Source organism: Macrosteles quadrilineatus, unplaced genomic scaffold, assembly GCF_028750875.1.
Source record: "Macrosteles quadrilineatus isolate MER2022 unplaced genomic scaffold, UCM_ALF_1.0 Scaffold_2__2_contigs__length_208266976, whole genome shotgun sequence".
NCBI classification, from domain to species: Eukaryota; Metazoa; Arthropoda; class Insecta; order Hemiptera; family Cicadellidae; genus Macrosteles; species Macrosteles quadrilineatus.
Window position 1 is genome coordinate 159,574,609 of NW_026542595.1, and position 25,662 is coordinate 159,600,270.

Below are 25,662 nucleotides of genomic sequence, written 5' to 3' on the forward strand. Positions count from 1 at the left end.
TAGATTTTTGTTTTAACTTCAAACATGCACAGTAATTGCTTTCTTAAAAGCGAATATGTGAGAATTTTGAGCTGTGATTTTACACTTATTCATAGTTACACAGCACATACAGATCTCATAGAATTCTCTCTTGAGTACACTCTTTCTTGCAAAATACAACCACCATCTAGTCTCTTCTGAACTTGACAATAGACTAAAGTACTGACTGCCAATCAAAAGTGAGAACACAAATCTAACTTAGATGTGCCCGAAATAAATCTACAAGGCCTGTAAATGTTGCCAAATTGAATTGAACCACTGTCAATGCAGATCATTCGCTTTAGTCGACCATTTGATTTTCCATTTTAGAAGTGCAGCACAATCTGTAGAGCGGATAATCATTATCTTGCTGTTCCTACTGATGACGGGATTTGGAATGGAAATGATTGAGGTATTTTACTGTTGTAAAAACTAAATCAAATTTTATATGTCAAGTCATAGGCAATGTATATTTAGGATAAATTTAGCAGTGTAAAAGAGTGTTTTTCATTGCTACTTACATACTGTAGACTAATGTTGAACACAAAAATCCAATTTCATTAGAATAAAGACAATTATTCTAGACAATAAATGGATAATAATGTGTTTTTTTTTTATTAAAAATATTATTATTCCTAAAATAAATTATTCATGTGACGCTTATGATTTATTACCTCAAATTTTTAACACAATAAACCTTTGATAAATTGAACACTAGGTGTAAATAGCTTTAACTTCCAAGAAAAACACGACACATTGCTCTGTCAAGTTCAAGTGAATGTTTGAAGTTACAACAGTTCAAACGTTTAAATAGTTTTACATTGGCTCGGCCAGTCTAACGACCGTGTAGCCCATTGAACTTGTCGTAGTTGAAGGAATTGGGCAGAACGTGGCTCAGTTGGCCTCCTTCCAAGTTGCTAAGACAATTTTATCATTTGGTATTGTTATTTGTCTCTAGTACAATGTCCAGGCAACAGTGAATCTGTTTTAAACATGATCACGTTTGGAAATTATATCACTCGTTTCAAGGTGTGTTTTACTTTTGTTTCATATTTGTTGATGTGTTAACTTATAACAATTATTTAACAATACACTGGCTTATTACACTTTGTTTTAAAACATTGTTTGGATGGCTTTTTAAGTTTTTTGTTTAAAGTGAATTGTTATTAATTGAATTTTGTTTGCATTTGCATGTGTGGTAGTAGCAATGAGTGTAGAACATAGTTACACAATGTATTGGTTCTAATACTTTCTCTGAATTTTGAGTAACACAAAAACAAGATGAATACCTATGCTAATAAATTAAATTTTTACTTTTTGTAAAACAAACCTATGCATTCAGAGAAGTTATGACATTAAATATTGTACAAGATAATCTTAATATGCTTGTCTATCAACGGTTCGTAACAATGAGGCTAATTGACATAAAATCCTGTAGGAATGTGAATAATTTATCTGTTGAAAACTTGAAACCATTCCTTTTGGCAACCAATAGTACCCAAAAAGAATTAACTAGGATTATAGTCTTTTAGTAAGAACACTTTTTACTCAATAACAAACATTTAAAAAGTTTTGCAATAAATCTTTTTATAAACTGTGCAATATTCTATAAACTGTGGTGGACTTCCGATTCATTCAATGTACTAGTAATAAGTGCTTGGCAAACAATATAGCCCAGGCAAATTAGCCCAAAAAATTACCAAATTAGCCCAGCTGTAGCTCCCAAAAATTGGGGAAAGCTGGAAATCGTTTTAATCTGATCTGGAGATCCTAAATAAGTTAAAAATGAGTTTGCGACGGATTCTGAAGTGAGTTAAGTGTATGGGAGGCAAAAACCAGGCCGATTTTATAACTCAAAAACTGTGCATCCACAAAAAAACTGTTTACACACTTTTCTAAAGAACATTATATTCCGCGTTGAATTACGTTAAAATCAATAAAATTGGTTCAGTCGTTCTGCTACAACAGGTCGTCAAAGTTCAATTATTTTAACCGAAAACTATAGCATACACTGCCATCTGGCTGAACACGCTGTAATCATCAAGAATAGAATGACAAGGAGAATGTACAGAGTGGTTGTTAGTTGTTACTGTATTTGAAAGTTGGTCAACCATTTAAATCACTGTCTGGAAATAAATCCAATGCTTAGGGGTCAAACTTTTGAAGTCCTTTATAAAAATATCCTTTTTAATACCATCTTGCTTTGCGCTAGACCTTAAGCTTTAAAATGACACCTCAATCGTAAAAATCTGTGAAGTAGTTCGGGTGAACATGGGCTGTTACAGCTCATTGAATTAGAAAGATAGATAATGTTAAACAAGACAACCATATATCGCATGCTTGATACTAAATATTGGAGGGTAATGATTAACCGAAGAGCCGTTGATTATTCACATAAACCAATTAATTAAATCAACTACAACAATGAATCTTGGCCGATACGTAGCGCAGACGACCACGGGGGGTAGATACCCGGGGGTAGATGTCGGGGGGTAGATTTCCGGGGGTAAAATTCCGGTGTCAGGTTTATTGGTATTTTGATTTTACAACTGTTAAGTAAACAGAGAAATGTGAGTTGATTGAAATAAAAAATAATTTATCCGTCCTAAAAGTTTGGGGTCGCAAATCTACCCCCAGACACGTGACATCAAAATGACATAGGCGTTTTTTCATGGGGATAAATATCCAGGTGTAGAATTCCGGCGACCTAAAATTTTGAACGTTATGCCCCTTTTATTCTAAACAAAATGGAACCCCCATTGCTGTAAAAACTAGGGTTCAAAAAATATACCACAGTTACTCCCAAAGCTTGCCCATACAGGGTTGTTAACATTACCATTACCATTTTGAGATGGGGACGGCACCTATGTGGGGGTTTTAACCGGATTATGAATGAAGGATGAGTGTAGAACGGAGTGTGATGCCTTTTGTAGCTTTGTGGGGGTTTTAACCGGATTATGAATGAAGGATGAGTGTAGAACGGAGTGTGATGCCTTTTGTAGCTTTGTTACTAAGACCAGCTGTCCCAGTCGGGAACATTTATTGAATGCCCAATGGTCGAAGACAACTGGATCCAGTTTCGAACCATGAAAAAGCTACTTTTCTCAGGATCGAGCTGGTAACCTTTTTATTACTAGTGAGCACTATAACCACTAAGCTGCCGAGCTACATAATGGGAAAATGAATGTGTAAGATTGCTGATACAGTTTTTAAAAGCTATTAAGTTGCTGTTTTAAAATTTGCTGCTCCATTTCACACTAAAATTAGACAGATCAGTTACAACATTTAACGTTTATTTTTCTGTTGGGATATTTGAATTAGTTACATACTTTACTTTGAAAAATTATGTCTTTCTTTAAGAAATTACGTATTGTATATAATTTATATTTAGTATTTATACATTTCATGTATTTATATTTTCCTAAAGAGAGGTAGGCCTACTTGTCGATGTTATCAAATACATTTAAATTATTTTCAGGGTTCTCGTGAGAGTAGAGCAGGTTCACCTAATAGCCTCAAGAAAGTAGACTTTGACATGACGGCAACCACTAAACAAGGTAGGTCTCCACCTCGAACATTATCATCAAAATAGTAAAAAAAAATTTAAGGGTTGTTTTCAAAAAAGTTTTGATGTTGTGATAATTTTTATTTCTGTTATTTACACTGCTGGCGTTTTTTTAATGTTTATCAACAGCCAATGGTTCAAACCATGGTCTTCCAGAAACAATCTCGCTTGAAATCGAAACAGTAACCTTCAGATTTTAAGGCAGCACTATACTACCACCTGACTGCCCAGAAATTGTATCCAAGAAAGAAGGAATGGATTCAAAACTAACTAAACTTGTCCAAGAAAAGAGTTACAGGCAGTTTGTAGCACACACATATTGTACAGCACTCAAGTTAATTTGAATTTCAGCAGAAAGGAATAGGGCAAAACATCAAAATAAAGTACTGTATTGTGACATTTTTGTGTGATATTTCCTGTCTGGAGCTCTTTTCTTGGGCAAGTTAGATGTGTATCCATTCCTTCTCCCTTAATTTGACGAAATTAGTATGAGGTGGAAAGTTGATATTGCAGTTAGTAAGATTAATTTTTTACCCGAGGCTAAAATAATTGAGTATACTGGGACTCGTCCCAGTATACTCAATCACTTTAATACAGTTACAATAATTAAAAAAATCTGCAAAGTATGCTGGTTTGTTGCAATGGATAAAACAATTTCAGTTTAAAATAATTTTCCAGATTTCTACGAATACAGAAGAAAGGTGAAAAGAGGAAAGTACCCTAAACCATTCGATGCAGACAAAAAGCCGTCACAAAGTGTCCTGAAAGACTCGACACCCAGTCCAATCCATCCTTTCTTCAAACGAGCTTGGAACATTAACTACTGGACCCCGGACGTCACTACTTCTGAACTCATAGAAAACATGGAGGGTATTGACCCTGACATGTAAAGCAAACAAGATTTGAACCTCATGGTTGAAATTTCCAACTAAAGAACCATCAATAACCTTACTTTAATACCCCTTCAAGGGTACTACACTGTGGTTTAACTTTTTTGATGTTTTGCTTCTGTTTTTGTTGTGTGTGCTTTGACATTTTATAATAATCATGCCTTAATTAAAGTTTTGAATATTCATCTGCTTTATGCTTGTACGAGTACAAAATTTGTTTACCAAAGTATGAAAAGTTCTAGTTAAAACTTAGATCAATCATCCATGTGGGATATGTAGTTTTGTGTGAAATTTAGTATACATAGGAATAAAGTATTCTTAAACTTTGATGAAATTAATGCCACCAGGATTTATATGACCGATGCCAAGTAGTACTAAATTGTACTCTAGCTTAGATATCCCCTCTTCCATGTTTTTATCAACAAGTTCAGACTAAAGTTTACTCTCCTGATAATTTGGTTGAATAGAGAACATAGAGAAATAGTTATTTTATTTGTTTAACTAGTGTGCGAAGAGGCACTTTGCTGCACACGAGAGAAATGTTTACGCACAAGCCGCAGGCGACTGGTTTCTCGAGTGCAGCAAAGGCACTTGGCGCTCGCGTTACACATTATAAAATACCTACCTTTGTATGGTCACCATTTCAAAGAAAAAAAAGTATTAAAAAGTATATTTTTCCTACAGTTACTATAAAGAATATAAATAATTAGTCTTTCAAACAATATACAACAAGTTTTTAGGTTAGGTTTAATCCAAGGTTGAAGAAAATGGGTAACGCTGCACCAGCTGATCGTAGTTGTAGTATCTTTAAGTGTTGCCAGCTTATTTTCAGACGTACACATATTACGTGCATTATAAAAGCACACTGTTTTGTGTTGTTTGGTTGAAATACTGGAGTGCGGCAAAAAAACCCAGGAATGTAAAAAAAGAACATTTTCAAAACCTCTCATTTTTTAAATAATAAGTTAAAACATAAAGAGTCCTGGGAATCCGTAATGCTCCTTTCTCACTAATACAGTTTTTGCTGTCCGTTTGAAAACCGTACGGACAACTATTTTTAGTAGTGCCAAGAACGTGAGAGCTTTCACATTAGACAGTCCCGGCGATTGCAGAGAGCGTCCTGCAGTTGTCCACTGCCACTGAACCAAACGGTAGTCGTGCCAAGGCCATCAGTGGCGCATGTAGTGATATGAGAGCTTGCACACTGCAAGTTTCAATCAGACAAGAGCCCGCCAGCTCTGGTCAATTGGACACTGTGTATTGTGACTGTTGTGTGTAGTAGTTCACCATTTTCAGAGTCTCATTTTTTATGTTGTTAGCTTTGTTAAGTAAAATAAAGGCAAAGTATTTATCAACCTAATTAAATTCAAAAGTTTTTATGGGACCAACTATGGAATCTTACAAAGATAGGGTTGTAAAAAGAACGTCTGGCAAAATTTGCAAATTTTTCAACAATCCAAACTCTTCTCGCCTTTAGGTTGTTGGATGCACCCATTAAAAAGGATCCCTTGTATGGCTTTTACATCGATGAAATTGTTTTAACTCCATAAGAAGTTTACAACGGTACATTGCTTGTTGGTGAACTGAAGATTTCAAATACATTTATCTCGCTGTACGGTCAGGAACCGTGAAAGAAAAATAGACACGGTTCATAAAATAGGTAAAATTATAGGTTGAAAGAAGCGGAACATTCTAAATAATTAACCATACTTTTAAGAAAAGGAGAAATAAGCCATTTCTTTTCTTGTTAAAATTTATTATTGGTACCTATGTACAAAATTTACACAGCAGCAACCACTCAGGAACTTTAAACAATTTATATGCCTAAATATAAAGCCTTCAATATAAAGTTTATTTAAAATACCCAGCTCAAGTTTAAATATTATTTCTAAACTGTTTCTTATTATATTAGTTTATGCTTTTATTTCCAACAAATAAAATTTTGTTTGCAGCTACTATTAAATAAATATATAGAACCAGATGGAAAACTTATATAATGAAAATAATTGACTAACTACTGTAGAACGTTGAATTATCTTTCCCGATATGTTTAACAATGTATTTTTATTATTAATAATTTTCCGACCAAAGGTATCTACCACAGTGAATTTCATTCATAAGTTTCTTGGAGTACAAATCGACTAAAATTACATTTAAGAATTATTTCACAAACTACCTAACACATCAAGATTTTTAAATTTTTACCTTATTCACAAAATAAAAATAGTACAAGTACACGGAATGTTATTAAATTTAGTCGCTCAATAAAACTGTCATTTCAACCTTAAAACATCTACTATTCCACAGAGATCTTTTGTGCAAATTTCAATAATGTAAATCCCACAGCACAAACTTTAATGGAGTAGCGATGAAGTTATTTATAAAATATTTACATGCAATACTGAAGGCGGCTGGTTCAATCCACGTTGTGTGAGAGAACTAGCCATGATATGACGAAGTAGAAGAGGAATATCGGGTAAACTGCAAGGCCCTTCCGCCCCACCGGCTGGCTTTCACCCAGGAATAATGTCGAGGCTGTAAAATACAACAATTGAGAGTAAGTGAAGAATGATTATAAAAATATTGAGGTTAAAGGGATATAATATAGAGAGAAACTATTGGAAGATATTATTGAGCAAGCTCAATTAAAAGAATTGTATAATGATCGCATGTAAGTGTTTATCGTATGTCAATTAGCCCCATACTCTAAAATTTTGTTCAAGTAAGCTGATATTTAAAGATGAAATTAACAAGTAAAAAGTTATATTAGTACAGTATTTCATGTGTTAGCCCACTTAAAGTTTAAATACGTTAAGATAAACTTCATTGAAATTTAATATTAGGATTCTAATGAAAACTAAAAAAAATCAAGGAAGTAAAACAAAAGGTGGAGAAATGAGGTGAACTTGATGTTAATTCTCTCTTGGAAAGAGGGGTCCGAGCACCTGCACTGATGAGGGGTGGATAATCATTGGACAAGCTTCGATCAAACACTTTATGATCAACCTTGTTGTAGATTACAACCATGCTTGGTCCCTGGCGGGTTAAATTTAACTAAATATACATATTGTGTTTACATAACCTTTGACTTTTAAGTTTTAGGTTATATTTCGCATCAAGCCTAACCAAACCCTTAATATGATTTGTACTTTTGTAGATATAGTAAATTATTTGAATAACAATAAAAAATAAACTAACATCATAAAATTTCTTAAAGGTTTATTGCAGACATTTTCTATCACAATGGTAAAAAACAATACACAATGTTTCACAATCTGGAATCTGATCCCGTCCTCAGGTGTAAACTTAACTAACACATTACAACTAACAATACACAAAAGCCCAACGTAAGTTGGAATACACTACAAAGAGAAGCATTCAGGTATAGCAGTTAAGCCGTGATCCAACATGCAAAAAGTAACCAATAAAAAAAAAACAATAATAGCTTGTTTTGTTTTGTGATAAGTTATTTTTTGCATGTTGTACGATGACTTAACTGCTACTCTGTTGTGTATTCCTACTTAGGTTGGACTTTTGTGTATTGTTATTTGTAATGTGTTAGTTGTTTTTTCACCTGAGAACGGGATCATATTCCAGATCCCGAAACGTTGTGTATTATTTTTTACCATTGTGATGGAAAATGTGTGCAGTAAACCTTTGAACATCATTAACTAACCATTACAAAAAATGAACTTCAAACAAAGAATAAAATTTAAATCTGAAAAAAACATCAATGGTAGGGGTATAACAAAATGGATGGCAATTTGTAATAATGTTGGACTAATACAAGTATTTTAGTAGTAAAGTATAATTCATACCGAAAGTGGCCCAAGCAAAGCCCATCATGGTGACCATGAAGCGCAACATGAAGAGGAAGTTGTTCTGTTCAGCTACCAATATAAGACGACACGCGATTAGGGCGATGGCTGTCGGCAACAAGCAGTAACCCAACACACACACGCTCTGGAAGAAGGATCTGAAACAGAAGTGCAACAAAGTAGTGAAAATGGGTAAGGTGAATAAAATGTAGTACATACTACATAGTTCGTACTACATAGTTCTAGCACTTGCTCAAATCGAAGTGAATAAGAATTAGCTAGAACTAGGTAGTAAGTACTAGGGGTTCCCTATGTGATGTAGTAAGTACTACCTGCCTAGTACGTACTACCCCCTAGTACCTACTAGAGTGATTCACTAATAAACAAGCCAAAACAGGCGCGCGGCGATAATCAGCTGTTTGTCGTTATTCCGTTGGTCATTCCTGACAGCGCCTGCAGTTGTATCAGACGTGTTGAGTGACTAGTAAGTATCATTGCTACAAATTTGAGCGAATGGTGGTGTTTTGGCCTCTGGGGACATCAAAATGAAAAAGTAAATCGGTCCCGGGCCTAGGTCTTACCATGCCACCTACAGTAATAGCTACTTCCTTATAGGGAAATTCGCTAAAAAGAGAAAATAACAAAACGCAACAATCCTATCGAGATAAAAAAATAAGCGATTAATTTGCAATTTTACATAATTCCTAATATGCAATTAATGTTCAATCCAATTAAAATATATCGTTTATTTAAACACTTTGTTATTATATAATTAAATCTTATTTACGACCGATAAGAAGGTATTTTAATTTGTACTAAAAATAGCTCAACTTACCCGGATCACCAAAATAACAAAATAAAACTTCAATTTTCTGTCGAGATGACAGTGCCCCTCCTCTTCTCTCAACTTCACCATTGCCAGGCAAAAACTCGTTGGTAAAAAAATCTACACTATCATTCTCAAATCGCAGTAATTGCTTACAGTTACCAATATTTCTTCGTTCAAGGTATGTTTTCCTGTTACGGACTTGTAAAAACATCGCCATATTCGCAAACGACCAAACTGAAGCATGCCCTTGATCGTACTACATAAAAATGAAGTAACTACTACGCCGACTGGTTTTTATTCACCGAAAAAGCCTAGTAGATACTACTTTCCCTATGTGATGTAGTATGTACTAGCGGTAGTACGAACTAGCATTTTATTCACCTGCAAGTCGTAGTTTGTACTAGAGGCTAGTACCAACTAGCATGTTTATTCACCGAAAACCGAGTAAATACTTCGAAAAGAAGTACGTACTACCAAATACTACCTTTTATTCACCTCACCCATTGTCTAGCTTGTGTAAGCTTTTAGCTACACAGAAAAACTGTAAATTAAGTCCACGTGGGACCAACAAGAAGATGCCAAATACAAGATTACCAATACTACAGCAAATGGAAATCTGAGGACACTCAGTGTCCATCCAATAGTGTTAATGTGTGTTGTGAGTTGGTTCCTTCTTCAAGCCAATAAAACATAAAAGCCCTCTGGAATGAAGTATTGTGTGTTTTAGGTGTCTTATGTGTGATCCATGGCCTTCCTGTACTTCTTCCAAGGTAGGTTAGCTACTCTCCCCTTTATTCTACAATTTAACATCTGTATAGCATTCCTCTGGATACAACAGGAAGCATTCAAATTGTTGAACAACCATGCCTTTATGATATGTACTGGAAGGACCTTCATACGACTACCACTATGATTCTCAGGTTGAAATGTTATAGACCTGTATTATCCACAAATCCCGTTTAGTACTAATTTAGGTTTGAACTGAGATACCCAAAAATACAAGTTGAAAGGTTAAGTAAACCCAATTCATGTAGTGAATTAAATTTGGCCCCGCCATGGTCCAAGCGAACCTCTTATCACTATCAGTAACCAATAAGATAGCCAAGTAGGGTACACATGCAATAACTAAATTCCTAGCTAACACAATTCCAGTGTTTCTTTTCATATACGTCATAATAGGGATTGTATATTAATCTCTTATAATTTGTATGATGAATAGAATGTATACATACAAACCATACAGCAATAGTCTTATAACATAAATACCCCCGCCTCAGCAAACCTGCAGACTAAGCGAATTTCCATTTGACTGATTGGATTTACACTGAAATGTAGTACTTAAAAATATAACATTTATTCTTGATTTAAATAGAATTAGTTTAACAAGTACTTAGGTTTGCTGCATCAGGGAGGGTAAAACTGTTTTTTTTTTTAAATGTGAATTGTTAGTAAGAAATAAAAACATTTTCCAAATTTGATCAAAATATGTTCACAAACAAGCAAACTACAACAGTTTACTTATTCTCCATAAGAATAACATGGGAATTTTTAATTTATAATTTTTTGGAATTTTCTCCGTCACCATTAGGCGCATAATAACGCTTCAATATACTAAATTATTTGTTTTTTGAAGCTCTACAAAATGGTTTGGAAAGAAATTGCTAAATTTTATGTTTTTTGGGTCAAAAATGGGAAAAACCTATTTTTACCCCATAAAACCCCCCGTAAACCCCCGTTCCCATAGTCCGATCATGCTGGATCGCGAACTCGTTCGAATAAACGTACGTTTACACGTTTGTACCAAATTTCATCAAAATCGGATCATTTTTGCTCAAGTTATCGTGCTGACGGACACATATATATATATATATATATATATATATATATATAAATATATATATATATGAATTTGAACGGATGGTGTTTTTGGCCTCTAGGGACCTCAAAACGAAAAAAAAAATCGGTCCCGCGTCCAGGTCTTACTATGAGTACTACGGTAATAGCTTATTCCCTATATGGGAAATTCGCTAAAAGTCCTTACATTGTTAATCTTAAGTTTGTTCTATTCACAAGTCACTCACATATTCCCACCAAGAAGTTTGGAGTTGAGTGTAACGACCATTGCTCCGATCCAAACAATGACAAACACTTCAGCAAACTCCGGCCCTCCATCTGATTCTGATGATGAAGAATCTCCTTGCAGAAACCTGGAATGGAATGGAGTCAAGTCACAAAAACCTTTAAAATATTAATGAAATACTAATACTTAGCCAATTAAATAAAAGGTTAAAATAGCTGACTGTCGCCTTGTGGTCCAATCTGGTCCAACTGTATAATGCACATTTCGGCGCAAACGCCATCGTCAGTTCCACTGTATAAGATCCACTAATCTTGCCTGAAGATGTTCACAAACGAAACACAAAAACATAAAATACCCCCGCCGCAGCAAACTTGCAGACTAAGCGAATTTCCATTTGACTGATTGGATTTACACTGAAATGTCTACTTAAAAATATAGCATTTATTCCCAATTTAAATAGAATTAGTTTAACAAGTACTTAGGTTTGCTGCATCAGGGAGGGTAAAACTGTTTTTTTTTTTTGTAAAATGTTAATAGTTAGTAAGAAATAAAAACATTTTCCAAATTTGATCAAAATATGCTCGTAAACAAGCAAACTACAACAGTTTACTCAATCTCCATAAGAATAACATGGGAATTTTAAATTTACAATTTTTTGGAATTTTCTCCGTAACCATTAGGCGCATAATATCGCTTCAATATACTAAATTATTTGTTTTTTTTTAAGCTCTACAAAATGGTTTGGAAATAAATTGCTAAATTTTATGTTTTTTGGGTCAAAAATGGGAAAAACCTATTTTTACCCCATAAAACCCCCCGTAAACACCCGTTCCCATGGTCCGATCATGCTGGATCGCGAACTCGTTCGAATAAACGTAGGTTTACACGTTTGTACCAAATTTAATCAAAATCGGATCATTTTTGCTCGAGTTATCGTGCTGACGGACACATATATATATATATATATATAAATATATATATGTATATATATATGAATTTGAACGGATGGTGTTTTGGCCTCTAGGGACCTCAAAACGAAAAAAAAAATCGGTCCCGCGTCCAGGTCTTACCATGAGTACTACGGTAATAGCTTATTCCCTATATGGGAAATTCGCTAAAAATATTCCCTATATGGGAAATTCGCTAAAAACACTAGTGGACTAATTATTTAAATCTATGCCTAATATGGTTTATCTTTCACGATGTGTGTTCGGGCAGGGCGATAGGGAGGCGTGCCGGATATGTGTCGAGACTTGACTGAAGACAGGAGTTGGTCGTAATCTGTTCTGATTAAGAGGCGAGTGCAGCATTGTTTGGGATATTGTCTAACTTTATTGGTTTCAAAAAGAATATTGGACTGCAGGGTGTTTTTGTCATTGGCCATCAAAACAGAATTTCCCAATTTCTCTTCAAACTATTTGGTAGATCTTAAAAAAACCAAATAATTTAGTATTCTTAAGTGTTTTTGTACTGTTATTAGGTACAGGAAAAATTAAATAAATTGTAAATTTAAAATTACCATGCTATTCTTACGGAGAAAAAGTAAATTTGTGTAGTTTGCTTGTTGTTCAGTATTCATAAGTAGGCCAGCTGATCATTGTGTGAGAGAGAGAGTATATTGCAAAATCCCCACATGGCCCCAACAATACAACAATTAAATGAATAAATGTAAACAATTCCTTCTTAAAAACGGTGCTTTTACCTTCTTAATATCATTTTGTACAGAAATTTTATTCTTTTACCTAACCCGCCATGTTAAACTTCCCTATCCCAAGCGTGATGTATACAACTTCCTTACTTCTCGAGTGATGTAAAGTATCAAAAACTCACTCGGTGATGTAAAGAAACCCATTTAAATAACATTGACTGCTTAACTTAAAAAATATACCTCTATGGAGCCAACGACGTTCAACGCTAGTAATCAGCTGTGCGCTTGAATGTTATTGTTATGCTTTAAAGTATTTTCCTAACCTAGCTTTTGTTTTTAAAAGAACGTTACTGTTAGAAGATAAGTGAAATGGATAATGAAAAATATTGTACATAATCCCATGTATATTGTCGGATTAGGTAAAATCTTGTACGTTACACGTTACGCAAGAGCGTGTTTACATCACTTAGGTGAATTTCACTTGCGTGATGTAAAAACGCTCTTACTACACTTGTAATGTAAATAGCTATTCTCCTCTTATTTTGCTTCATTCAATTAACTCTTTTTTGTACTTGTCTAACCTATAACCCCTTTAATTTGAATTTAAATTGTGTATGTGTGATACTTTGAACTCTAAAAACTGTTGTTTGACGAAGCTATCTTTTCATCAGAAGAAACGTATGGCCATACTCAAATATACTCTACCAGACCTTCCAGAACTTCATGTGTGGTAATAGAAACTTAATTGTACCACAATCAAAACCAAAAGTCCATAATATTTGTAAACAAGATTAAACTCGATATCCCATCATACAGTCCACTTTTTTAGTAAAAAAGCCTTCTTAGACATCCGCTACACTTGTTTAAAGATAAATTTTGATCCAACTAGGCAAATTTATTTATTTTATGCTAGTTATGCTATTTACAGTTTACTAAATAAATATACACACTCTATTACCATCTCTGTAGCATTAAACCTAAGTACTCATTAAACACATTTTTAAAATAGGGAATAAATCTGACATGTTCAAGGAAATATTTAAGTGAAAATGTGGATTTTCATCATGCAAATGGAAATTCGCTTAGACAACGATTGGTTGGATTGGACAACGATTAGATGATTGGTTTGCTGCGGCGGGGATTTTTTTTCTTTAATTTGATATGATTTCTTCAAAACTAAATTGAGTTTATTATGTAATTATTATAAGTTAATCTAAGTTAGCTGCTTTACTTGTCAGGACCATTTATTGAAAGCACAATGATCTAGGACAGCTGGGTCCAGTTTCAAACCATCAAAAAGTCACACAATTTGAAAAAGCTTTAAAACAGGTCAAGTTGGCGACCTTTTTGATTACTGTACTAGGTTGATTACTAGCACTATAACCACTGTGCTACCCAGCTGTTTTACAATAGTAAAAAATAGTACCAAAAAAGCGTAGTAAAACAAAATATTTTTTTGGATAGCTAGTATTGCAGGAGTTGCAAGGTGGACGTGGAATGGATTACTTACTTAGGCTACTTAGTTAGTCTTGGAGTAATGATGAGAACTACTAGACTATATGGTTGTTTTTTTTTTTTTTTTTTTTTTTTTACTTACATAGCTAAAAAGGTGCAGAGCAAAAGTGGACCCCAGAGATCCCCTAAAACAACAATAATCTATATTATTAATACGCTACATGACACTTTGTAAACAATAAGGCTTTTTTGTTTTAAGATTTAACCCTACATAATGCATACCAAGGTGTGTAGATTTGCAAACTGACCATATTTTAGAAAAAATCCCTTGGGCTTATAAAGTTCCCATGTTATTCTTATAAAGAACATATCTGTTTACATTATATTATGATCAGCTGGATAATTTAATTTCTGTTAATATTTTAGTTGCAATAGGAAAGGTGTGCTACAAACATTTACTGACTTGGTTGAAATGAAATATTTACTACTTGAATTTGGGTTGGCGTAAATATTACGATAGAAAAAAGCGAGAAAGCCTGGACAATTTACATACTAAAAAGAAAACTGAATTAACACTGTGCTGCATTTCTTGAGCAATCATTGAAAGAGTCGATTTGCAAACTATGGAAACATAGAAAAGTCATAGAACATCACCAAGAAGTATAAGAAATAGAAATAATGTTTTTTTTTTTAATTTATAATTGTTATTATGGACAACCTGATGCGGGGCTATGAGTACAATGAACATTTGTAGGAAACGCTAAAAAACAAGATCAGCTAAGATATTTGCAAGAAATGTTGATTATATTGAACTGTTAGGCCCCCCATACACGTAACGATCGATCGGACGGCCGATCGTTACATGTATGGGGTAGTCGTCCAGCCGCCGGCCGACCAAATTGGCCGGACGACGACTGATGTGAATCCCATCAGACCTTCAGGCCGATCGGTACGTGTATGGGGGGCCTTATAAACATTGTGAGTATTTCCATAATCTTTGAGTCGACTCTTTTAAAGTCATTGGAAACTATGACTGTCATTAGTTTAAAAATATTGCCTGTAATACTTCGCAATTGCTCGAATTTGAGCAATAGGTATACTAGATATGTAAATAGTTAGACAACATCTTCTAGTCTAGCTTTGAAATATATCCATACATGGTTTCCAGTAAGTAAACAGCCAAACTCCAGGAATTACTATAGGTATAATGAGTATTTTGTAGGCTAAAGGGCAGCAAGAGAATGTGGGTCAGTAAATTTCTCTGTGGACGTATGAATAAATCCCAGTAGTTAATTTGCCCTGTTTACAATATTGGAAAAATGCTCCTCTGGACTTAGGGTTGGTATAATAATGATCCCAAGATCCTTTACCTTATTCACTTCACTAGTTTTCATAGTCATCAATACATAGTACAGTATTCAAAATCACAGTTTGTAGTCCCACGATTAAATAACATGACTTGACACTTGGGAATGCATTAGGCCTACTTTTATAACAGATAACAATGCCGCAAGGGAGTTTTGGAAGTTTACATACTCATCCATATATCTGATTCTTGAGAAGGTCAAGAAATAATTTGCTGGGTATATCTTATACCTAGGTATAAGTAGTTTTTTTTTACTGTCTTAGATTTTGCATGTATCCTTATTGTATTGTTTTGCATTGTTACTTAGTTTTAGTATTTAGTCATGATGAGTAAGTCACTATATTGCAATTCATTATTGTAAATTGGTGAAATCCGTTGGCAATAAATAAATAAATAAATTTGCGAATGTGAGGAACTTCGAGGATATAGCAATGCTGATGTCATTAATAAATCAATTGAATAATAAAGGTCCCAAGAGTAAACCTTGGGTGATACCTGATGGCACTGCAAAAAGGGTTAGATAGAGCTCTGTCACAATTAACAATAGGCTAAGTACCCTAATCTATCACACAGGTAAATCTCAAGCCAGTTTCCCAGCAACTCCCCATAGATAGATAGATAGATAGATAGATAGTTAGATAGTTAGATTTAATTGATCATTAATTAAACATTATACATAGAATGCAATAGATCATGTCAATAAATATCCATATCGAGTAAAATTGGCAAACAAAAGGCGATGATATACTTTGACAAAAGCTTTAGCAAAGTCCAGGTAGACACAATCCACCTGGTCAGCTTTGGTGAATGCTGTGTTTATGGATGACTGGAGATGGCCAATAGAATCAATTAGATGCAGGTTATGTAAGCTTGGTAATATGCATTTTGATGATAAGTCTTTTTTTGTTTTGTAGATTGTCGTTAAATAAGTTAGTTAGAAAATAAACTATTCTATATCATGCAATTTGTATTTCGGCCGAAGCTTCCCTTTTTTTCTATTTAGGTAAATGCATTCTTCCTTCTGGTTTGTTATTGAGCAGGCCTACCTAATTACTACTTTAAATGTTATTACGGTTGTTTGTTACTAGTATAATGCTACTACTACTTATCCCTTCAGAAGTTAAAGGCTTGCAATACTTACATTCTTTGAGTAAACTTTTCTTTTCAACAGGATACAATACATTTTTGAATTTTGCACCAACTGCTTTGAGATCTCTTAACTGAAAAAATAAAACAAAATAAATCATCTAGGAATAAGTTACAGTAGGATTTATTATTTGCCTAATAATAATAAATAGTAAGCCATAAGATTTTAAGTAGGTAGGGCCTATAAGACAAAAGTATCAACAAACTGACTTTCTCCAATTAGCTTTACATTAGGCCTATAGTTGAAAACCCTAAACTTACTATTAATAGGAGCACAAAGTTAAAATATATATATATATATACAATAACAGTACCGTACTGTGTAAATGGAGGGGGGTACTTTCCTGTTAAAGAGAACATTCATTATTATCGATGGTTTTTTTCTCGATATATCGATATTAACAAATTGAAACATATCAGCTGACAACTAAGATAAATATTGTTCAGTATCAACAAACAATAATAAAATGAAACTGTTCTAAAAAAATAACCTATCATAACTAACCAAACTTGCTGTAACATTTAAAAATTCCGTGTTTAACTTGCCTTTTCTGTTATCAAACGGTTAGCTTAGAACAGTTTCATTTCTTAATCCATATATAGACTGTTTTAGCCTAAACAAGATCAGTAGTTAGTTGTTGTCAATTTGTAATGGATCGGAAAACAAAAATATCGATATATAAAAAAAATCATCGATAATAATGAATGTTCCCTTTAACAGGAAAGTACCTGGAGGGGTAACTAAAAAGAGCTGAAAAAGATGTGACAGCAAGTAAAGGTAATCAAAAACGGAGAATGATCGATATCTTTAAATCATTAGGTACCATACTCAAAAATAAACCCTAATAAAATCTACCCAAATGGTCAGTAGCTAAGCATTTTGATGAAGTTTTATGGATTTTTTAGGGAAAATGACTAAAATTGTAATAATTTTTTAATCATACTTTTACAGTGTTAGGGGTTAAGCCTTATTGTTCAGGATTAAAAGGACTGTTTAACAGAAGTAAGAAGTTAGTACCTAAGTACATACTTAGAAAGAAACATTTTTCAAAGTTAGTAACATACTTAAATTTCAATAAAAAATGTTGCAGCTGTATTATACCTAAGCCAACCATACATAAGGAAACAAAAAGACTTACCACTGTGACACTAATCGGCTCATCAAGGGTGTTGAAGTCAGGCTCACCTATCGCTTGTGCTTTATTCGAACTTGGAACATTCATGCTCCCTTCAACGGGACCCTCATGAAATTCTTCATAGAGCTTTAAAACAAATTCTGAATTAATTTACATTAAGAGGAAAAGACACTTCATGTTATGTTATATTAGGATAACTCATTAGGTTGACGGTGAAAAATAATAAAGATCGCTGGTTAGGTGTATGATAAAGTGTTTTAACGGACACATTTTGAATAATAGTGTGATATAGCTTAGGGGTAAATCAAAGAAACGTTACAAAAGAATAATATGGAAGAGTTAGCCTATGTGTAAAACATTTTATTGATTAGGCGTATCCTTCACTGATAATAATAATTTTGGATGATACTTTAATTTTAATGTTGGTTGTGTTAAGTAAACGGTTTCAATACATAAGTTACAGTAGGTCTATTGCTAAAAAGTATGTAGCCTAATGAGAGAGAGAGAGAGAGAGAGAGACAGAGAGAGAGAGAGAGATCTTTATTAACAATCTTCAAGATTGTAATAGTGTCAGAGAATTACAGTAGTATACATTAGTGGAATAAAGTCTTTGGAATTGGGAAATTTCAGATTTTCTAATTTCAGCTGTTCCTCCACTCAATAAACTCGTTGATGCTGTAGAAAGGGTGATTCAGCAACCACTCGTTCAGCAATAATTCTCCAATAAGTAAACGTTCACCACAGTAAGTATGTGCCACTGCTTAAAAGGTACTCGACAGCTCTCCTTCCAACTCAGGCCCGCCATTATCCTCAGTGCTATCTTCTGCAGGATCAGCACACGTTTGATGTTGGTGAGGGAGGTGCTACCCCAGAGCTGAATCCCATATCTCAGACGACTCTCAAAGAGGGCGTGGTATGAGATTTTAAGAGCTGCCACTGTGCTAACAGTCTTAATGCGCCGTAGAGCGAAAATTGCAGTACTCAGCCTCATGCAAAGTTCGTCCACGTGGTCAGTCCATGAGAGCCAGCTGTCCAAGATCAAGCCAAGATGTTTGGTTGTGTCACTGGTCTGGATGCCCGGATACCCCATGATCTCGTTCTTCTTGTTGCCAAAATTCACCTGGTTGGTTTTTCCTTCATTGAAGACTAGGTCATTCATACTGCAGTATTCAACCGCCAAGTTTAGCGCAATGTAGGATTTCACTTCCAGATTGTCTGTAGTTTTGCTTGAGGCAAGCAACACAGTATCATCAGCATACATGATTGCTCTGCTGTATGGGTTGATGTATGAAGGAAGGTCATAAGTAAACAGTATGAATATCACCGGGCCCAAAACAGAGCCTTGAGGTATGCCTCTTGTAACAGGAAGTAGTTGTGACCTGTATGTGGCAATTTTCCCATTCTCCTTTTGCCTAAGCTCGACAAGCTGATTCCGGCCCACCAGATAGCTCTGGAACCAATCTCTAGCCATGCCCTGAAAACCCAGTTCTTCGAGCTTGGTAAGAATAAGTTGGTGGCTGAGGCAGTCGAAGGCCTTGCTCAAATCGAGGTACAGACTAGTTAAATTCTCGCCCTCTTCAAGTTTGTCCACGATCAGTTCAATCAGCTCGACTAAGGCTGTGATGGTAGATTTATTTTTTTGGAAGCCATGTTGTCCACTAAGATTTATCTTGTTGTTTTCCAGGTGATTTATGATTCTCGTCAGAACGACCTTCTCAATGATTTTTGAGAATGTAGACACCAAGGAGATAGGTCTAAAGTTCCCCAACGAATGCTTGCTCCCTTTCTTGTGTAATGGAATCACTTTTAACGTTTTCATCTTGCTTGGAAAGGTGCCCTGAGACATACTTAGATTGGCTATGTAAAGCAGCGGCGTTAGCAATTCCTGCCGGCAGTGTTTGACCATAACGGAGGAAAATTCATCCAGGCCCGATGAAGTCTTGTTGTTTAGTCTTCTGATGGTGTCGAGTAATTCCTGGTCAGATGTAGGCGCCAACACTGTCATTGGAGATGTGACAACACGCTCGGCCTGTTTGCTGCGGGCTTTCGTCTGGTCTTGAATGTTCTTTAGGGTCTCATCAGCAATTGTTGTGAAGTATGCATTGAAGCTGCCAGCAAGTTCAGTAGGATCTTCCACTTTTGCATCATTTATTACCAGATATGACAGGGTGTCAGGATCTCGTTGTTTGGTCTTTCTTTCACTGTTGATCACATTCCAGATAGCCTTCGATTTTATTGAAGACTCGGAGATGAATTTAGCTGTCGCTTCTCGTCTCAGTGCTCTCAACTTAAGGTCATAGTCCTTCTTTAACTTATTGGTTAATAGTTTGTCTTCCTCTTTTCCACTAAGGACGTAGCGGCTATGAGCTTTGATGAACTTTTCCTTAATTGATTTGACTTCATCATCGTAGACATGGGTTAAAGGGTTTCGCCTCTTTTCACGGAAAGCCTTTCGGGGACACGTGGCATCAATAACTGAAGTGACAATCGTGATGAAACTATCATAAGCATCCTCTACGGTCCTGCTTTCTAGAACTGTCTTCCAGTCTTGATTTGATAATTATAGCTTCATGTCGTCAAGATTTTGAGATTTAAGGGTTTGGCAAGTGTATGTGCAAGGATTCACATCTTGCGATATGTGCCCAGATTCAGGCTGCATAATTGTCCAGTGTGATCCGAAATGCCAGTATTTATCACTTCAACCGCCACTTCTTTCTCAAAACAAGTTGTTATGCAACAAATGTCAATCGAAGTAGAAGAATAGTAGTGATTCTCGTTGGAGGAAGTTCGATTCGATGTATATTAAACGTTGATAGAAGTTCGTTTAGCTGATTTCTTTTGGATGATGCAGCCAGGCAGTCGACATTGAAGTCACCCATGATGATAATGATGTTGTTCTGGGTCACCCAAGGGTGTATGATGGTTGAAAGTGTGTCCAGAGACAGTTTGAAAGATTCGTTATCATTGCCTGGGGGGCGGTAAACTCCAAGCACAAATAAGTTTGATTTTTTGTTCAGTTTTATCACAATTGCTGAGACTTCTATGATTAAAGGGATGCTTGAGGATTCTAAATTTAGTACTTCTATCTCATTTTCAAGATCCTTGTGCTTGTAGATGGCCACAACCACCTTTCCTGGCATTATTCCTGCAGAAGGCTGACAACAAACTGTAATCACCTAGACGAGTATTCTTCATGCGCTCGTCATTTTGGCCATGTTCTGTGATGATGACGATATCCGGAGTGTCTGAGTGGAGAAAGTGATTAAATCGTTCTATTTTGTTGCCTATGCAGTCTGCGTTCTGGTGGAAGATAGTTAATCTTTTTGAGATTTTATTATTGTCCGTGAGCCTTGTCTTTTTCTTGTACTCATCTTCCACTTTTCTCGTGTTTTCAGAGGTTCTTCTAAAAAAGACTGTTGAGTTCCTAATGTATTACTGACTGTAGATGGGAGATCGGCTGCTGCCTCGTCTAAGCTATTTCTGTTGTTTCTTTTTATTACTTCTCCATCAGCAAAGCTGGGGGGATATGTCGATAGATCATTATTCTGTTGTTTACCAAGCTGAATAATAATCTTGGTTTCTAAGAAAATCCTGGATATTGTTGTTGAAGAAGTCCTCATAGGTTTCTCCACTCTGCAAAAGTTTGGCAGTGTGAGGCGGCATTCGTTGTACTTATATGTTTGTTGGGGTTGGCAAGTTTGAAGTGGGTATATGAGAACACTTAGATTCCTTTATCTTCTCTGGAACAGACAAGGCTGAGTTGACTTCTAGATTTGCTATCCTTTTTTCTAACATTTTGTAATAGTTAGATAAGTTGTTTATGTTTTTGCTGATCAAAGATATTTCATTTGGAACATCTTGTGGATTGGAGTTTGGCGAATCAATAGTATGGTCCCTTTTTTTAGGCGTATCATCCCTTGTAGTCTCGTCTCTCGTGTGTGTCCTGTTTGCAAATAGCCCTTTTGAGTTGTATGATTTCTCTTTCATGTTTGTCAATTAGGCCTACTTTTAACTGTTCAAAATCGTGCTCTTCATAGTATTGGGTTTTCTTTATCATTTCTTCTCGTATCCTGTCACTCTGCTTGTTGATCTCCTCTATAATGTTAAGAAGTTCTTGAACTCGGGTGTGCAAGCGAAAATTTTGGGATTGGAGATCTTCTATTTCTATGTCCTTAGTTAAAATACAATTTTTGTATGAAATAATATCTGATTTCAAATGTTGGTTTTCTTCAAGTAAAGCTTTACCAATCTCGCCTGCCATCCTCAAAGAATAGGTGTTGTCAGTTTCATCTGCTAAGTTACGGTATCCACTTGACTAAGTTCCAACTTCAATGCGTCTAGAGATCTGTCTGACAATTTAGGAAGAGAATATGAGAGTTTATTTAAAGTTCTCAATTCACCACCAATTTGGGGTGAAGTCAAGTCTACTTTCATATTTTCCGGAATTTCACAATGTGGACAGAGCCATATTTCATACCCCTTTTCAACATTGGTGATTTTCTCATAGTGGTCTAACATCATGCCAAGGCAGTCCCGGTGGTACCATGTGTTACAACCACCCTCACATAGTATGGCCTCTTCATGTTCGTGAACAAATTTGTCACATAGCGGACAGGTAGTTATTTCGGTTTTACCCATTGTGAATTTCATATCAGTTGATTGGCTAACAATCAATGGAGTACTAACTCTTAGTTTATTCCTGATGCAATCCAATTTAGCTTGTTCCAATGATACTTATATTTCATATAGTACATGAAATAGGAATGATGTCGGCTGCACTTTACTTGACGTCCTACACTCATTCGATTGGTTTTTTCGATTCAATATTTTCATTCGATTCTTTCATTCGATATATCGTTTGGTTAGTTAGGTTAGGTTAACCTTACCTAACTAACCAAACGATATATCGAATGAAGCAATCGATATATCGATCGATATTTTCATTCGAATGAGTGTAGGACGTCAAGTAAAGTGCAGCCATGATGTCAAGATCAAGAAGGCAGTGGTGCTTGGAAAAAAAGTCAGCGACGAAGTTGGAGGGAGCGTCTGCTTTTTGCGGGAATGAGCTTGCAGGAAGAGGAAGACATAAGTTAGTTTCTCATTTAGAGGTTATGTTTGTTCATTTGGGTGGGCTGGAGATCAGGCTTGTTAGAGGGTTTTAAAATTGCGTGAGTTATATTATTTTCAACATTTACTGAAACTCACGTGAGTCCAAAATGATCATAGTGAAGACATGGATCGGTAAAATAATATAAAAACCATTCTCAGCATAGACGTATCATAGGACCCTCAGACGCCCGCCAGTTTTCGCTCCACTCATTATAAATTCTGTTTGTTTGTAATGTTTGTCTGTAATGTTTGTCTACTTGTACTTTAAACAGTAGGCCAACAGTAGTTATGGTTAGAATGCTGCAAGCAGTTTACCTATTCCATGAAAAACGTAACAGAAGAATATATGTAATGGATTTTTACAAATGTTAACTAAGTTAACCATTGTAACTTATGCAAAGAAGATTTTAAGTGATCGTTACATCAACTACTATTTCAACAGCACAATTAGGGCCAAGTAGGCCTACTGTAAACAATAACCTTATCTTTTTATTATACGAATCAGTGGCGTCATTTCACCAAATCTATGGGGAGGGCAAACCCTGGGGCCCCTATGAAATAACCCCACCAAAGAGGTTGGTCTGGGCCCTCGCATGAAAAATCTAGCAGTTTTGAAACAAAAAAAAGTTTTAAGCCTATTTTGAAATGTACAAGAAAGGAAAATTATGAAAAAAATATTTAGGGTAATAAGTTAGGCCAATCAATGATCTGATCATAGGTGGTAGGAATAAGTTACAGTTTGAATTAGGTAACTTACGGTGTATGTTCAAATATGTATGTTTAAGTACGAGCTTATCCCATTTGAAATTGTTTAAAGAACGATCTACTTAAAAAGATAACTTACATCCAGTTTAGTTGTTCCATCTGATGTCATCTTTATGAGAAGTGTATGAAATTGAAATTACTTGTTGAAATTTATACCTTTTTTCGGAAAGTATTATTTTAAGCTATTGCTACCAAAAAATGTTGCAACCAAGGGTAAGTCACAAGTCAGAAGTAAGGAGTTTAATAACTTAATTTTCAATTTCAATGCAAAATAATTCAACGACATAGCCTAAAACTATACTTAGGTAAAGTTGTTGGCAGGCAGAGCAGACCGAAAATGAAAATGTTGCCAGATTCAGACAACGACAACACATTATTTCTGACAACCTATGTATGAACAGTGAACACCGAACAGCTGTACGAGGTACATTATTAAGGCGTGATGGAAAATTAGCTGATCGTTGTGGGCAAGCATTGATTAAAGAACATGGCAGAACAGTAGAACAGAATACAGAATACTTTATTCATGAGCGTCAAGTACAGAATGTTGTCAATACAAATGTTTATTTTTCTTTCTTTTATTTTTATGATAAGCTTTTTAGTCCAATCGTAGATGGGGTCTTGCCACAGCCACCTTTAACTCCAGGCCGCGGCCTGGTAGAATTGGCAACGTTGCAAGTGGTGTTGTCTAGCGCCAGACATCCCATAAGATAACATGGCAGACAGGTGACACCAGGGGCCCATTTCATAATAAACTACAAGTTACAAGTTACAACTTGTAACTTGTAATTTCCATTTGATTTGCATTGGGCGATCAGCTGATTTACTAATAATATTAGTTTGTGCTTTATTATGAAATGGGCCCCAGGGGCCCATTTCATAATAAACTACAAGTTACAAGTTACAACTTGTAACTTGTAATTTCCATTAGATTTGCATTGAGCGATCAGCTGATTTACTAATAATATTGGTTTGTACTTTATTATGAAATGGGCCCCAGCTCAATAGTTTGCGTATTATTCATTTAAATTTAAATTTATGAACATGATATTATTTATATTGAAAATAAAACATATAGAATTGAGAACCAGAACAATATTTAAATTGAAAATCTATTTTTGTACATTTAAAGTGAATTCAACATTTTCATAGCCCAGTAACCAAGCTTTTCGTATTCTCAAAATGTGTACACAAAAACCATTAGCTGCCTCCAAAATCAGCTGTTACAACCCATCGATGTATATAAAACTAACTGGATCGGCTGCTAGGCTCCGCGACCCGAGCCAACGACTGGGGTTGCGTTTTAGATTTTGCAGGCGTCATGTGGGATTAAGCGTCTCGCTGCGTCACATCTTAGCATTGTCGCGGCCAGGACGGTGCACTTTATCCAGCCCTTTACTCTCAACTAAAACGTTGTAAGGCATTTTAATAATCAATTTTCATGAACTTGTGTACAAGTAATAAAAGTGTAAAAATAACGCTGTGAGTAACCGAGTTTGGGTACCACAATTAATAAATATTAACTAACAGCGGATATTTCACACTGAGGTTTCTGATCATCAAATATAATTTAAATTCTGATTTTAATTTTTTTTTTAATGATGGAATAAAAGTAATAAAATAGTACAATAATTAAGAAATTTTTATGACTTGGTTCTTTCTGCACTTACTACTCTAACGAAACTAATCATGTTTCAATGTTACAATACAAAATAGTTTATGTTAAAATGGGGTTTATCAGTTTCTCGTAAAATACAAAATATTCGGGGGTAAGGTATTAGTAAGAACAAGGTTAGATTGTTTAAGAAACATTTTATTTAGGAAACTTTGTAAAGCA

At 35.1% G+C, this 25,662-nt stretch overlaps 2 protein-coding genes across 3 annotated transcripts; one reads left to right on the forward strand and one right to left on the reverse strand.

Moving 5' to 3' along the window:
* The first annotated feature begins 296 nt into the window (after positions 1 to 296).
* Positions 297 to 4,807, forward strand: LOC128986882 (uncharacterized). 2 transcript variants are annotated; one of them, XM_054407476.1, is made up of 3 exons: positions 297 to 430; positions 3,497 to 3,575; positions 4,262 to 4,807. In XM_054407476.1, exons 1-3 carry the CDS (start codon positions 401 to 403, stop codon positions 4,471 to 4,473), a joined length of 321 nt encoding a protein of 106 aa, XP_054263451.1. In that variant the 5' UTR covers positions 297 to 400; the 3' UTR covers positions 4,474 to 4,807. The 2 variants fall into 2 exon arrangements, with proteins under 2 accessions (XP_054263451.1, XP_054263450.1); XM_054407475.1 differs by lacking the exon at positions 297 to 430 and adding an exon at positions 915 to 1,047.
* Positions 4,808 to 6,219: 1,412 nt separating this feature from the next.
* Positions 6,220 to 24,161, reverse strand: LOC128986107 (protein YIPF6-like). Its single transcript, XM_054406241.1, has 7 exons — positions 23,905 to 24,161; positions 17,955 to 18,077; positions 16,811 to 16,889; positions 14,446 to 14,488; positions 11,202 to 11,327; positions 8,292 to 8,449; positions 6,220 to 7,008 (listed from the first exon to the last, which is right to left on the reverse strand). Exons 1-7 carry the CDS (start codon positions 23,932 to 23,934, stop codon positions 6,890 to 6,892), a joined length of 678 nt encoding a protein of 225 aa, XP_054262216.1. The 5' UTR covers positions 23,935 to 24,161; the 3' UTR covers positions 6,220 to 6,889.
* Positions 24,162 to 25,662: the final 1,501 nt, after the last annotated feature.